The sequence below is a fragment of the Schistocerca gregaria genome, chromosome 2, assembly GCF_023897955.1.
Source record: "Schistocerca gregaria isolate iqSchGreg1 chromosome 2, iqSchGreg1.2, whole genome shotgun sequence".
NCBI classification, from domain to species: Eukaryota; Metazoa; Arthropoda; class Insecta; order Orthoptera; family Acrididae; genus Schistocerca; species Schistocerca gregaria.
This window is the reverse complement of record NC_064921.1, coordinates 205,803,484-205,819,113: the sequence shown is the minus strand read 5'-3', so window position 1 is coordinate 205,819,113 and position 15,630 is coordinate 205,803,484. Positions and strand designations below refer to the sequence as shown.

Sequence of the window (15,630 nt, the reverse complement as noted above, 5' to 3'; positions counted from 1 at the left end):
CTGATGTCTTTAATTTCTGTTGAGACAGTCTGGAAACAGTTGTAATACATGTCAGCTCTTTCACTACATTGAATATTCCATATTTCTTTCTCTTTTTCCATAAGTTGCAAAAGGTCCACTGCATTGTCTATCTTGGCCTGATGAAGACAAGTTATTTGACACAATTTGTGATACAACCAGCTTGTGTCTCTTGGAAGTGTCACTGTGGAATGCTTTTACCGTGCCCGTCTGGATCACATCCCTGCCACCTTGCCACCAGACATCCATGGCACACCATGTCTGTGTGCCCTCTGCCTTAGACAGAGCCCTTTCTGTTGGATGTTCAGATATTTTGGCCATATACTGTAGCTCTTCACTGTCCACAATATACTTTTTTTATTATATTTTCTGTATGGCAACAGCTTGCTCTGACAACCATGTCACAGACAACCAATCATTTGATGTAGATCACATCCCATTGAGCATTTCCTAACAATAGCTCTCATTTGCAGTTATCTCTCTTTTAAATTGCTCTGTGTGGTCCCAACTTTTTTAAGTTTTAAAATGTTCATTTGTACTCTTTAGAGTAAATAAATTATGCTAAGCTGTGAGTACATTAGTGAAATCTATCAGTGCTATGTAAGTGAACATTCTACATTAAGATATTTTCATACTCCTATTGACTGGAAAAAAACTAATCAATCCTCTCATCAATGACTTTTGGCCATACAGAGCTTACCAAGAGATATATAACAATAGCATAAAAATCTCTGGCTTTGACTGCAGATATAATAATTGAGCCATAAGTGAGACTCCCAAGCACTAAATATTTTGATGCACTGTTTCCCTAAGAAGATTTATTACCTCAGTTTTTTGCAGAAATCAGTATTACAAGACTCATCATATCTCAAAATTTTGCAGAACCGGTTGGCATTCATAATTACAATGACTTCATTGAGAAACAGGATGGAGCCCTAACCACACTTCCTTACTGGTGTACAAGCATTTATTAACAATGAGTTTCCTCAAGGATGAGCAGCCATTAGGAATGTTGTTCTTGAGTGCCTCATTGATCATTGATCACCTAGTTTGTATTATCACAGTTAACTGTCTTAATGTTTCTGCCTATGAGCATTTGTGAAAGACTCAGTTATGTGTCCCTCCCAAATACTGTAGGTTAACTCGTAAAAAATAACAGCAGGGACTACAGTAATATCATAGTAGTTACACAACCATAGAACATCTTTATGTGTCATTTAATACTAATTTGTGTCAGGAGGTATGCTTACTGAGCATTGACAAAAACTGTAAGTAAATGTTTTATATTTGGAAATACCGTTCCCTTCATAAGTGATAAGATTCTATATTCAGAGAGAGAAAAAAGGGAGCAAAGAAAATATTTTTTTTCCCTGATGGATTATATTAATTATGTAACATTTCATATTCGTATAATATACCTAAAATTCAAATGAGTGGCGAGAGAGAAATAACCAGCACATATTTTAAACACAGTAAATTGTAAAAAGTGGAAGATATTTCTGCAAATCCTGTTTCCAGTTTATTAGCCTTAACTCTCACAACTCTGCATTTGCTAGATATAATCCAGTGAATGAAATCACTGATTTGTTGCCACCATGTGGGATAGCAGGATAATACACTAGAGCAATGTCAGTTTTTTGGTTTGCCTAGTTTGTATTTTATGGAAACTAATTTCTATGCCATAATGAAGATACATAAAACTACAATAAGGCAGGGACCTATTGCTCCAAAAGTTAACATGAATTGAAGTTCTGAAAATGTGTCGTAAGTGTAGCACACTCCCACAGACTTCAGGTGCTGGTAACTTACTTTTAAGCACCATCTTATGTTGTTGTCAGACATATGCCAAAAATGGACTTTACAAAAACTTACTTGCAACAAACAAGCTATAGGCTAAATCATTCAGTCCATAAACTCATGTGGTATTATCCTCAGTTCCAGCAGTCTGTAACACACTTAATGCAAAGGTGCATAGAAATTTAACACAATCCTGGGAAGCTTGTAAATTTGCTATGAAATACAGAAAAAAAGACAGCTGGGATACTGCTTGGATATACGATGACACATCAGAAATTCAAGCATAACTTGGTAGCAGAGAACACTGTAGTTGAATTTTAAAACTTCCATTCCTCAAATCAAACAATGGAAACTCCTGGTAGGAATATCAACAACATAAGAAAAGACTGATTGCTACTTGTCATAAAGTAGACATGTGAAGATGCAGAGAGAGGCATGATTAAAAGATGCTCAGACCCTACACACACACACACACACACACACACACACACAGGGATGTGTCTCTCTTACTGATGAAGGCTGTAGTCAAAAGCAATATATGTGAGTGTCTTTTAATTGTGCCTGTCTGCAACTTGACATGTCAAACTTCTATTTCTATTTTATTTACTTATTTATTTATTTATTTATTTATTTAATCAAGTGCTCAGGAACAGAAAGCATTGAGAAGCTCATAAATTTTCTAATTCAAGTGTAATTTAATTTTTACAGGGATGCCATACGGAATGGTACCAGTATTGGAAATAAATGGAAAACAAGTAGCCCAGTCAAATGCCATAGCACGTTATCTTGCCAGGCAATATGGGCTGGCCGGTAAAGACGAGTGGGAAAGCTTACAATGTGATGTACTTGTTGATACTCTCTCTGACTTAAAGCAAGGTATTCGTTTACACTTCATTGCTAAATTTTTTTTAGCATAAGTTGTATCAGAGAAATTTCTTAATACTATAGGGTCTAGTCTTCTATCAAATAGAGATACAGATATACTAACAAAGAAGCTTGTTGGTAACAGTTCCATGTCCATTTTTCACCAATAAGACACTTCAGTATGGTTACACAAATCTGTTGATAGGCAGTAAAATACAAAAATGTGAAAAATCTAATTTGTCCTGTTTAGTTGTCTAATACACTCTTTTTATTTTATGCTGTGTGTCTGTCTTGAATGAGTAATACAGGGTGTTTCAAAATGAATGTACATGTTCTAAGGCTCTGTAGCATTTATTACATTCAACTTACAATTACAAATAATACATCAAACAAAAGAGCAGCTGAAACAGTTTTTCTTACAAGTGTTCAATGGGACCACCATTCATCTGACATTGAGTTGGTGTGGGAGTTCTTCCCAAACCTTGATCAATGGGTCTGGTATAATTGTTGCAACAATACTGCTTCTAAAGTCAGGTGGTTCAGTGAGTAGCAGAGACCATATACAAGATCCATTATGAACCCCCAAATGTAAAAGTCATGTTGAGTCAGCTCTTGTATGAACCTGCAGGTAATGCAAAGTAAGCTCTGGCATTTGGCCCCTTGTGAGAAATGCAGTGTTAAGGTACAATGTCGTTTAATCAATCGTGCACTGAGTTATGCCAATGAGAAGGCACACCATCCTGCTGCCAAATAAAGTTCTGTGGTTCAGCTCCTTCCATCTGAGGAAAAGAGCCATAATTTAGAGCATCAAGATAAGAAATACCACTAATAGTTGCTTCACCGAAAAACAAAGGCTCCTCATAAACTTCCGCCAGGATATGGCACAGAAAAATTCAGCTTAGTCTCTTTCCAGCTATATCATCTCATGGGGATTTGTTGACCTTCAAATGTACACATTACTTGTGTTCACATTTCCACTTAAGTGAAACGTCAATTCATCACCAAAGACGACATGATCCAGAAAATCTTCATTGCCATGCAGCAATGTTTTGGTTGTGAAGTTGGCACATAAACCAAACTCTGTAGGCTTTGGAGCTTGTAACAACTGCCAATGATAATGACATAATTTTAGGTGTCTCCTTAAGTATCCACACAGATGTCACAAGAACTGCTAGTTCACGACTAGTCTACTGAACTGATTTCTTGGGGCTACGCATGAAAGTCTCTCACTTGTTCAACACATTGTTCAGCCACTGTTGGCTTTTTCCATTCTCTTCCTTTTACACACAGGCATACAAACAAAATTGTTTGAGTTGCTCTCTTATTTGATGTGTTATTTATAATTGTAAGCAACAGCCTTGCCGCAGTAGTTACACCGATTCCCGTGAGATCACTGAAGTTAAACGCTGTCGGGCGTGCTCGGCACTTGGATGGGTGACCATCCAGGCCGCCATGCGCTGTTGCCATTTTTGGGGGTGCACTTAGCCTTGTGATGCCAATTAAGGAGCTACTAGACCAAATAGACCAAATAGCAGCAGCTTCGGTCAAGAATACCATCATAACAGCCGGGAGAGCGGTGTGCTGACCTCACACCCCTCCTATTCGCATCCTCCCCGGAGGATGACATGGCGATCAGATGGTCCTGGTAGGCCACTCATGGTCTGAAGATGGAGTGTTTTATTTATAATTGTAAGGTGAATGTAATAGATGCTGCAAAGCCTTAAAACCCGTGTATTCATTTTAAAACACCATGTACTTCCTTTGCTATCACTTCCAACTGTCTACATTTTTATTATTTCTCTTTCTACTGCTTGGATCTACAAGGAATACAGCACTGTGTTTCAAAAAGCTTAAAATGCAGCAACTTTCTAGAAGTTATTGAGAATAATCCAAGCTTCAGTGGGTTTATTGACGAGTCCACACATAGGCCTACAACATTCTTACAGATTACTGAACTATGTAAATCATAGACAATAAAGTTTTGTGACAGCAAACTAAACTCACATCAGATTAACTTTGTGAGGGTTAATAATCTGATATCTAGACTAATGAAATATGGTACTCAGACAAAAAGTTAAAATTTGTTGTACATATTGTAGCTGTGTGACTGAACCAGTAGGCATAAATGACTATTTGAAAATAAATTCAAACAGTATTGAAATTCAGTGATAAAACTATTATCTTTTCACATTTTCCTATCACTGATAATATATAACTGAAAACAAGAAATGTAACTGTGATGTGTTTGTTAAGACACATGGCCATTTCTAACAACAAATGTAATCTACAGACATGAGTTGACTACCTGTCAGTCAGTATGATACCTGAAATATTTGCAAAACTGGGTAGGGAGCTAACAAATTTTTTGGATAATCAAATGTTATTACCATTGTATGCTTATAGATGTGTATTACCTAGTTTTCAAACAGAAAATCAAAATACTACTCTTAAATATGACTGCAAGAACATTAAAGCAATATGTGATCACTATAGCATAGCCAATTTTGATGCATGCGCTTCTGTTGTCACAAATCAGCATTAGCATACAAGAAAAGAAGCACTGATTCAGTGCACTTCTATAACCTCACCCATTAGTACAGGTTGCTACATATTCCTCCATCCACGATGTTAGAATGGAGAGCTTTAACCATCCCCAAAACATTCTGTACTCTCCTCTTGACTTTGAGTTCTTCACTTCAGCTGATAAAACCACAGTCATGCAAATGCACACATTCAGTTTGCATGTGTTGGTTTGAAAATGAAAGTTCTTCACAAGTTTCCAATAATGATGTGCACTTTCTTATAATTTTTGAAAAGTAATTAAGATTTTAGTTTCTCATATCACTGAAAGATGTATATAATGCAAAGAGTGTCGCAGTGGAAGCACAACCAATATATTGTATATGATTGACTTTTTTTGAATAATCTATAAACTGTCACCAATTTCAGATTAAACTTAAAACGGCCAACATTGTGCTCTCATATCATGTAGTGAAAATATTATTTTTGTCCAGTATTCTATTGTGTGCAATATTTCATAAGTAAAGACATCAATGGTTCATTCTAAGAATTATTCGACCCAATTTCCCATTAGCCTCCAGCCTCTAACAAGTTCTCACTCTATATCATCCTATTACACCCTTGCTTGTCTCACACCCAAATTTTATTTCCTTGTTTCTTTCTCTCAGTCCTTCCCCTTATACTATTTTCTTTGTTTCTATCAACATACTACCCTTGTGTGGCTGCCAGCTGCCTCCATTACTGCTGTATGCATCAACATATTCCGCACTATCACGAATCTGTCCCTAATGATGTCCCATTGTGTTCTTTCCTCTCCTCAGCCCATTTCTCAAACTAGTAGTGTTTTTAGTTCCATGTAATGTGTTCCCATCAGCTTTTAAATATTCCATTTTTCTGACATTTATATTTACAGTTATACTAACATATCACATTAAATTAAAAAAAAAACGCAATTTTTTTTAAGTTTAGTAATCAATAAAAGGAGCCAATCTTGTATTTGAATCACATAATATTACTTTGTTTAAAATTCAGATACTGGTATTCCACAACATTGGGATACATTACACTCTTCATGTCAAGATGAGATACAACCCACTTAATGTGGTAGCCAACTGAACATCTAACATGATTTGCATTATATTACAAGATCGCTGTGATGAAGATTTTTATATTTGAATAAGAGATAGAGTATAGTGCAGAGAGACCAAATGGCTACTGTGAAAAGTTATAAAGTTAGAAGTGAGAGTCAAGGCAGTTGACCCTGACCTTTACGCTGTCCCTGTCTGTCCTATCTTCTTAAGTTTTCTCCAATCTTATCTGTTGTTAGTTATCAGTATTGAGATTTCTGCAACATGGTGATGGCGATCTCCCCAACAATAGAATCTGCTGATAAGGGTGTTGCAATTATAGTGCTGGTTCAGCATCCTACATGTTATAACCACCAACACTATTTGGCACCCCTGCTGTTCTGCCACAGAGCCCCAGATTCTATCAAGATGTATATGCCCACACAGACACAACTACACAGAATGGTGTAGCTGTGTCTGTTTCATGTTCTGAGTTGGAAGCAAGTGATCCAGTAGTGTCCTGTGAGAGAATGCATGAAGGAGCTCCATTAGGCTTCTGTTATTGATGGGCATGATGTAAGAAGTTAGGAAGGTTTTTAGTACTGAAGCCAATTTTGCAGACCCTAAGGATTTTAACATTTGCACTTTGAAAGTGTGAAGAAACCATTCTGCCAGCCCATTTTAGGCTGGATGTTAAGATGGTGTTGTAAGATGCTTAGTTCCACTGCAGGTACAGAACATTCTAAAACCACCTACTGTGAATTAGAGATGGTTTTTAGTCACCAGGGTGTGAGGTATACTCTCTATTGTGTAGATCCATTCCAAGGCTCCCACTCTGGTTGCTACTGCTGCTGTCTGCTGGAGGTGGGTGACACACAGGTAGTGAGAGGAGGAGCCCACAATCATTAAACTCATGGATCCAAGAAGGGGCACACGAATTTGATGTGAACTTGGTCACACAGCTCTGCTGACACTGGATGGAAAGAACAACTGGAGTAGGGCTGGCTGATGTGCCTGGCAAACAGCACACTTCTGAACCCCATGTGTCACTTTGTCATTCATGCAAGGCTAGCAGATGTAGCATCTTGCCAGTTGCTTCGTCCTGGAAAGTGTCCTATGGGATTGATGCAGGAGTTGGAGCACCCAATGTTGCAGGAAGAGTCATAGCTAACTGGTGCTATTTATGATCTTTCATAAGGAGCTCCACACCTTGCTGAACCTATAGTTGATGCTGCCACTGGGAAAAAGGAAACCTCATTAAAAAAATGTCATTTGGCTGTGTAATTGAAAATAAATTGTTTCCCAGTGATCCATTTCAGGATCCAGACATGCTGGAAGGTGAGACAGAGTGTTGAGTGGAAGTGCAATAGTGGATGGAGTATTGGAAATTTGACAAATAGAGAGTACATCAGTGGTGACAATGTGCCATACACTCTGGGAATTTTGCCTTAGTTTCAATAAGAGGCAAGAGTGGTTTATGGTTGGTAGTACGATGAAATTTGTGACCATATGGAAAAATTTATTGACACCAAAGATAATTAATGCTTCTGTTTCAATCTAAGAATAAATTCTTGAGGTGAAGTAAGCATATTAGCATAAACATCAGCCTCTCTGAACCATCTTCTAACTTATGACTGAGTACATCCCGGATGCCATATGGGGAGGCACCTGTTGCCAATACCAGTGTCAGATGGGACTGGTAACTCACAAGACAGGGTGCTGATTGGAGGACTTATTTTAACTCCTGAAGAGCCAGAATATACTCTTCTGGCAGCTGGAAGTACTTATTATGGAGATGATTTAGCAGGTGAGCTATGGAGGCTGCCTGGGGAATAAATTGTGGATAGTAAATAACTTTTCCTGAAAAAACTGGACGGTCTTCAATGCATTTAGGCACAGGCACATTCCGAGTAGCCTCTACATTTTCTTTTATGGGACAAACATCCTCTTTGCTGAGGAAATAGCCTAAATACAGGACCACTTGTTGAGCAAAAGCACATTTGAAAAAGTTACACTTTAGGCTTTTCTGTTCAAGGGCTGCAGTTGTAGTTGGCACAAATGTTGTTCTGTCATATGACCAGTGAGCAGGACAGAACTAAGATAATTCACAGAGTAAGGAATCTCTGCAATAGTCTGTTTAAGAAGTGTGTGGAGTATATGGGAGCACTGGTCCCAGGAAAAGGCAACCTGTTATATTGATAGAGTCTGAACAGTGTGCTCAACACTAAGATCTAAAATCTTCCAACTGAAAATATGCCTGCACTACATCACTTTCAGGAAAGAGTTTTCATCCCAAAAATCTCATCTGTATGAGACAAAAATTAAGCATCAGTGTCCACACGAGCATATTAATGGTTTTCATAAAGTCTCCACTCAACAGAGGAGAGCCTCCAGGCTTCCTAACCAGCGCTAATGGCAAAACCCGCTGATTGTAAGAAATGGGGGACAAAACTTCTTGTTGTTCCAGTCCATCTAGCTTAATCTAACATCATCCTTAATGGGCAATGAAATCGGGCAAGCTCTGAAGAATTTCAAACTTGTTATTATCTTTAAAACAACATGGCCTGAAAGTCAACTGCTTCCTCTAAACGACAGTCAAACAGTGCCATAAATTGTATATAAGGCAATCAGTGGCAGCACTGGGTACTGATGAGCAAATGGAGTGCTCTTCATCATGTGAAGGCAAGGTGCAATGGCAAAATACATGTTGAAGGCAAAAATATTCTGGACTGGTTAATACCCGAAACTGATGTGCCAGTATTGACAAAGAAATTCACCGAAATGTATTGCACTGTTGCATGAAACAAACTTTTATGTAGTTCCATCACGTGATGACTGCCTGAAATGAATTGGCTAGGGGCTGTGGCGTACTTCTGCAACTGCAATGTAATTGCTACATAAACTACTTTCTCTCTCTCTCTCTCTCTCTCTCTCTCTCTCTCTCTCTCTCTCTCTATGTCACATTCTCATCAGATGAAGAGTTATAAAATACAACTCTGACTCAGTCCAAGTAAATAGCAACAGCAAACATAATGCACTTAAAGAGGTAAAGTCAGATTATAGCAACTTCGAAAGTGACTGCTGTTGGACCTTGTATTTCCCATTATGGAAGTTCATGTGACCAACCTGCAATATCAGCAGTATTCCTGCTGCAGATGCCTCACCTGAAATGGGTGGTGTTACACATATCAATACATCCATTTGCATATCCAGTGGGATTACTGACCTCCCATTTTGTTCTGTTTCTCCCTTCATCCAGGATCCTAACTGATTGTCTCAGATTAACATAATTCAGTATAATCTCCTCCTCTCCTTTGTCCACCAAGTGAGGTGACACAAGCATAAGACACTAGATTTGCATTTGGTAGGACAGCAGCTCAATCACCAGATTTAGGTTTTCCGTATTTTCCCTACATCACTTAAAGCAAATGCTGAGATGGCCATTTGAAAAGGATACAGCCAGTTTCCTTCCCTAGCCTAAAGTTGTGCTCCACTTCTAATTATCTCATTGTTAGTGAGACATTAAATCCTAATCTTCTGTCCTTTCCTTTTAAATTGTACTTGGTAAAAAGACATCTGCTCCAATAACTAACACTTACATAATACTTTACTTATGGAGTTTTATTCTACAATTTAGTAAGTGGATATTTTTTTTCTATTGGAAGCTCAGTACACACAACTGGTACCCAAGAACAAAGAAAAGAAAAAAAAAACAGAATAACATTGCCATGGGCACAGTTTCTGTAGTATGCATTTCTGCCAGTAGGTGTGTATAGCACAATTCATTGTCAGTTCAGTGCTGCCTATGTTGTTGACCCAGCTTGTTATATTCATTTGCAGTCATTGTTTCCACTAGTGCTGTTTTGTTCTTGTTTTGCTTTTTGTTCAAAAATGGTTCAAATGGCTCTGAGCACTATGGGACTTAACATCTGTGGTCATCAGTCCCCTAGAACTTAGAACTACTTAAACCTAACTAACCTAAAGACATCACACACATCCATGCCCGAGGCAGGATTCGAACCTGCGACCGTAGCAGTCGCGCGGTTCCCGACTGCGCGCCTAGAACCGCTAGACCACCGCGGTCGGCTTGCTTTTTGTGATGGCAAGTTTAAGTGAATCATGTGCAGCTGTGAACTTTTGTTTTCTACTTTGTGAAATTGTTGCTGAAACCATTTTAATGTTAAAAACAGCTTCCCAAGATGACATTATGGGGGGGGGGGGGAACATCAAGTGCATGAGTGGTTTGCTCGATTTAAAAATGGCGACTTGTCGACTGATGACAAATCTTATTCTGTATGTCCATAAACTGCCTGAATCAATGGAAATATTGAAAATTCAAGAGCTTGTGCTCACAGACTGTCAACAGATTATTGATCAACTGTCAGTGACTAGTGGGTTTTCTTGGAGCTTGGTTCAGTGAATTTTAACAGAAGATTTGTGGTAGACATAAGACAGGTTATTCCACCATGACAACACACCTGTACACACAACCATCTCTGGTAGACAGCTTTTGGCTAAAAATGGCTTGGTTCTGCTGCTTCAGGCTCTTACTCACCTGATCTGGTTCTGTGTGGTTTTTGCTAGTTTCCACGCATGAAAAGTGACACTGATTTGACAGCACTGAAGAAGTCAAGAAAAAAATTAGGGAGGAGCTGTCAGCCATTTCTAAAGATGACTGCAAAAATGTCTTGAACAATGGAAGCACTGGTGTGACAAATGTATTAGTTGTAATGGAGACTATTTTGAAGGGGATAAAGTTGTTTTGTAAACAATTTGAAAATATATAGCTTTTAAAAAAAATTCCAGTTTCTTTTTTGGAGGGGTATCCTCTCCTAAGTACAATTACCAGTATTGTTTTCATTTATATTTCTTTGCCTTGAAAAGTCAGTTATAATGCTTATTTCTTTTGTTATCCAGCACTTTTCCAGTACAGAATGGAGCCTGATCCTCTGCGGAAAGATGAAAGGAAGCAGACTCTCCTCAAGGAAACAATACCATTTTTTCTTGATAAATTTGAAAAAGTACTAGAGGAGAATGGTGGATTTTCAGTGGGAGGAGCTGTAAGTGAATATTGAAACATGCGACTCTTTCCATGGAAAATTTAAAAGTACTACCCCATTGTGTATGATTATTTACATATTTAGAACATCCTTTTTTTTCTTCAGATGTCTTGAAATTGAGGCAATGCACTTGTGATTCAAGTGTAATAGTGTTTCAATCAAAAAACTTGATTATGGTGACAAAGTCATCTGTAGTGTAGCCCAATTTCAGGTTAGGTGATAATTTGTGAACTGATATAGCCCACCTAAATGAATATAAAATACAGGTCATGATAACAGACTGATCTACAAACACTCCAAATCTTCATTCATCATTGGCAACATTTACTCCGTACTTAAAACACACCTGTATGATGGTATGTGAACGCGGCTTGGCAACTGGTCCATCCATTTCTAATTTCAGAAAGAATCTATTCTTGGTGTCATTCGCTTCATATGTATTAGACTTTTCAGGAACCTTGAGTTCCCATCGTTTATTATACTTTTTTTATAGAAGTAACGAAAATTGCTAGGTGAATTAAAAAACATTTATTTATTACATAACAAAGAATTCTCACACAAGTGTTTTGGAGCATATAATGTACATATAGTGTAAATCAACCATCAAAAATACAGTGGGGCCCTAATGTAGCTATTATCTGCACTTGTATGTAGAGATGACATACGGCCAGTATATTCTGTAAATATCTGAGAAATTGTTTTATCTTCTTACGTCATACCATGTCACCTTGGATTCTGGATGGGTGAAATACTTAAGGCAGTAATGATCCTGTTATATCTCTTCTTAGTATTTCCATATTGCTAATTTTCTCCATTCAAACATTCCTTTATTTTACCACCCTGCTTCATCATGAATGTTATTTTACTCATTTGCCCAAACATTAAATTTATGTTGTGAAAGTCACTTTGATTTGGTGTTTTGAGGTCTATACATAGATTATCCTTTGATTGGCTATTAAAAAAGAGAAAAAACATATAAAAACATACAGTCTGTACCTAAATGAACCTCCACACAGTCACCATCCAAATTCCATTTGCATACTGTGACACCACCTTTCATCAAAGAATGTTATCATCTGTTGATTCAGCCAGTTGTTGAAGGCTTCCTTGAGTTCATTGTCCATCATGATGTGCTGAATAACCAGCCAGCCTTCCTCTTGGAGAAGTGGTGAAAGTTGCTTGGTGCCAAGTATGAACTGTAAGGAGGATGCTGAAAAATCTTCTAGCCAAAAAAATCTGAGTTTTTCTTTATTTTGATTTGCAGTATGAGGTTGCACATTGTCATGAATGAGAATTATTCCTTCAGTTATTACCTTGCACCATATGTTTTGGAATGACTTTCGAAGTTTTGTGAGAGTGGTGTTACAGCATTTTCATGGTTTACTTTCATGAAATCAGTTGTCAAAATTCCTTTGTGATCCCAAAAAATATCTGACCATCATGTGTGGTTTGACAGTGTCAGCTTGCATTTTATGAGCACATTGGAAGCATGAACATGCAACCACTATCTGGACTGTTCCTTAGTTTCAGAGTTCATGAATTGTACCCATACCTCATTCCCAGAGAAACTCTCCTTTCCCTATTAAATGTGACCTTCTTTACATTTAGAAGTAAACATGCAAAGTAATTCACTACTGCATTTGAATGTTGCACAGATTTCATTAGTTCACACCATCCTTCTACAAAGTACACTGCTAGTATGGAATATATTATGGGTATAGTAAGTATGCATTGGTCTTCTGGGATGGGATCACTCTGACAAGAGTTTATAGGTGGAGGAGTCAGATAACAGGTGGAGGCCTTCTGCCAAGCAGTCACTGGGATTCTTAACAACAGTGGTGGAACCTTTGTCTGCATGTAGGGTGACTGGGTCAGGATCTATTTTGAAGTTGTGTGTGGCTGATCTTTCATATACTGAAAGGTTGGTGTTCTGAAGAAGGGACCTGGGGAAGGATGATGAAGCTAAGTTGGAGGTAAGTCATGCCTGGAAGGTGACCAGTGGGTGGTGGATCACATTTGGGTGGTGGTATGAACTGGAAGAGGCAGGGTTTAATGTTGGAATTAGGGTGGTTTTGGTTTGAGGGATTTGTGGCAAAGAATTGTTTTCATTGCAGGGATCAGAAGAAGTAGTGTAAGTCTTTGACAAATCCAGTATGGTTAAATTTGGGTGTAGGGCTAAAGGTGAGGCCTTTAGGTAGGACAGAAACTTCTTTGGAGCTGAGTGTTGTGGTGGAAAGGTTAACAATAGTGTTGTGGGAATGTTTTGGCTCTGGATTTGGTGCAGCATGGTGATATCCACTACAGGACAGCTGGTAAATCTGGGAAAACCTCAGGATTTTTTTCATCTTTGAAAAAACCAGGAAAAACCTACGAATTTTTTAGAATTTTGGAAATTTTTCATTAGTTTAGTTTTCTAACAAAGAATTTTTCTCTACCCCATTACTGCACAATAATACTGCAGTAACAAAACATAAACAAGAGAAGAAAAAAAATAAAACTTAAGTTGAAAAGAAAATGAATCATTTACAGTAGCAAAACATAGTGCATACGCAAGTGTCTGCCAACAGCAAAATGTGTCAAAGGCCTTAGGACGAAGACTATGCAATACTTCGTAACAACCAACTGCTTGTGTTGAGCATGACATCACAACTCTTTGCATTAGATTCATTTGAGCGGTTTGCTAGGAGACTCTTGCACATGCTCAGTTAAGTCAAGTATGAACAGTACTCCCATTCTGGCTATTAGCTATGTTTGCAGTTGCAACAAACAGATGGATGCCACCTGGGAAATTTTTTCTGGTGCACCCAAGCTGCCAGATTTGTGCATAAGCAGAGCATGGTGAACTGCAAAGAAGAGGAGGCAGTCTCCATGTGAGCAGTGTTTACATTCAGTTATTTTGTTGTTTCATCTTTACTTACAGTTCCCATATAAAAAGAAAACAAAATGGATTTCTGTGGCCAGGAGCTATCAAGTGAATTTAAAAACATTAACATAATTACAGGAAGCTAAATACATTATTAATTTCATTGTTCTGATTTTATTTTGTTTCAAATTTTTTTGGAGTCAAGCATGAATTGCCTTACGGAACAATAAAGTTATTTTTGTTAGTTTTCTAAAGAAATTCGGATGTTATTAATCTTTTCCACAGAGGCAGTCAATTTATTTGAAACAAAGTGTTTTATTCCACACTGTAGGCTAGTTTCAACTGTTCATTTTCATCTTGTGGTGCATATGGCAAATATTCCATCATAGAGGACCAAACATGAGATAATACAGTACTGGTATTCCAAGAAAATTTGCAGCCTGACAAAAAGAGACCAATATTATATGTGAAAGCTTAGTTTCTCTTGTAGCTTATTAATCTTCAAGATCAATATTATATGTGAAACCTTAGCTTTTCTTGCAGCTACACTTTGTGTATTAATTTATACCATTAACTTTTTCCTATTTGTGTATTTGCGCTGCTTAGCAGTAGTGTTGCTATTGGCTGAATACATCACATGACCCATGCTATGAATATCTTCTGTCATAGTCTGTAGAGATCACATGACATGAGCTACGATTGGCTTGCAAAAGTGCATCGCAGTCTTGATTTTAGTGCTTCAGAAACTAACATGATGTGTATGATGGAATTCGAATTTATACTTTCACAAAACAAAAATATGCAGTGTACATGTTTCTGCACATCAAAGATCTATCTGAAATGCTTTTTTTCATCTTGGGTTTCGTTTTCTAAAGTACTTTGAAGTATTAGGCTGGTGTATAAAACCTTACCCATTCAAAGGGCTCATAAGTTTTACAGTTCTGAGGGAAAGTATGCTGTCACTTAAAAGAGAGAGAAAAAAATTTTTACTGAGAAATCTCGGATTTGTTTTTTCTTTGTCTGCATATACATCCTGTGGACAGTTGGTAAGGACTTTTGGGGGATGTGGCAAATTGAAAATGTCAGCTAGACAGCTGCTGCGAAGAGTGGACGAGGAGGAACAATTTGGGTACAATAGGAGTTGGGTAGCAGTGCACCGAGGTAACAGTAGGATGTCAGCAAGTTGGATAACTCATGGAGGTGAAACAGTAGGATGTCAGCAAGTTGGATAACTGATGGAGGTGGTGTGTGGAATGCTCCTCCAGGTGCTGGAGAGCAAAGGATTCAGTTTCAGAGACATGACATGTGGATAGGGATTGCAGAGTAGTAGTATATTGCGGAGGGAGCAGAGGCGGTTCTGAGATGCCTGTGCTACAGAGATGTGTTTTTGTAGTACCAGGTTTGTGAGGGCCAGGGATTGACAGAATCTGAAAATGTGTAG

General features: G+C 38.0%; 1 protein-coding gene across 2 annotated transcripts in view; it reads left to right on the top strand.

The window, feature by feature from the left end:
* LOC126336700 (glutathione S-transferase-like) overlaps nucleotides 1–15,630 on the top strand; it is a 286,668-nt gene that overhangs the window by 250,265 nt on the left and 20,773 nt on the right. For both annotated transcript variants that reach the window (XM_050000656.1, XM_050000655.1), the window contains 2 exons: nucleotides 2,524–2,691; nucleotides 11,184–11,326. In XM_050000656.1, coding sequence (XP_049856613.1) covers nucleotides 2,524–2,691; nucleotides 11,184–11,326 — 311 coding nt within the window. The remainder of the gene's footprint in view (nucleotides 1–2,523; nucleotides 2,692–11,183; nucleotides 11,327–15,630) is intronic.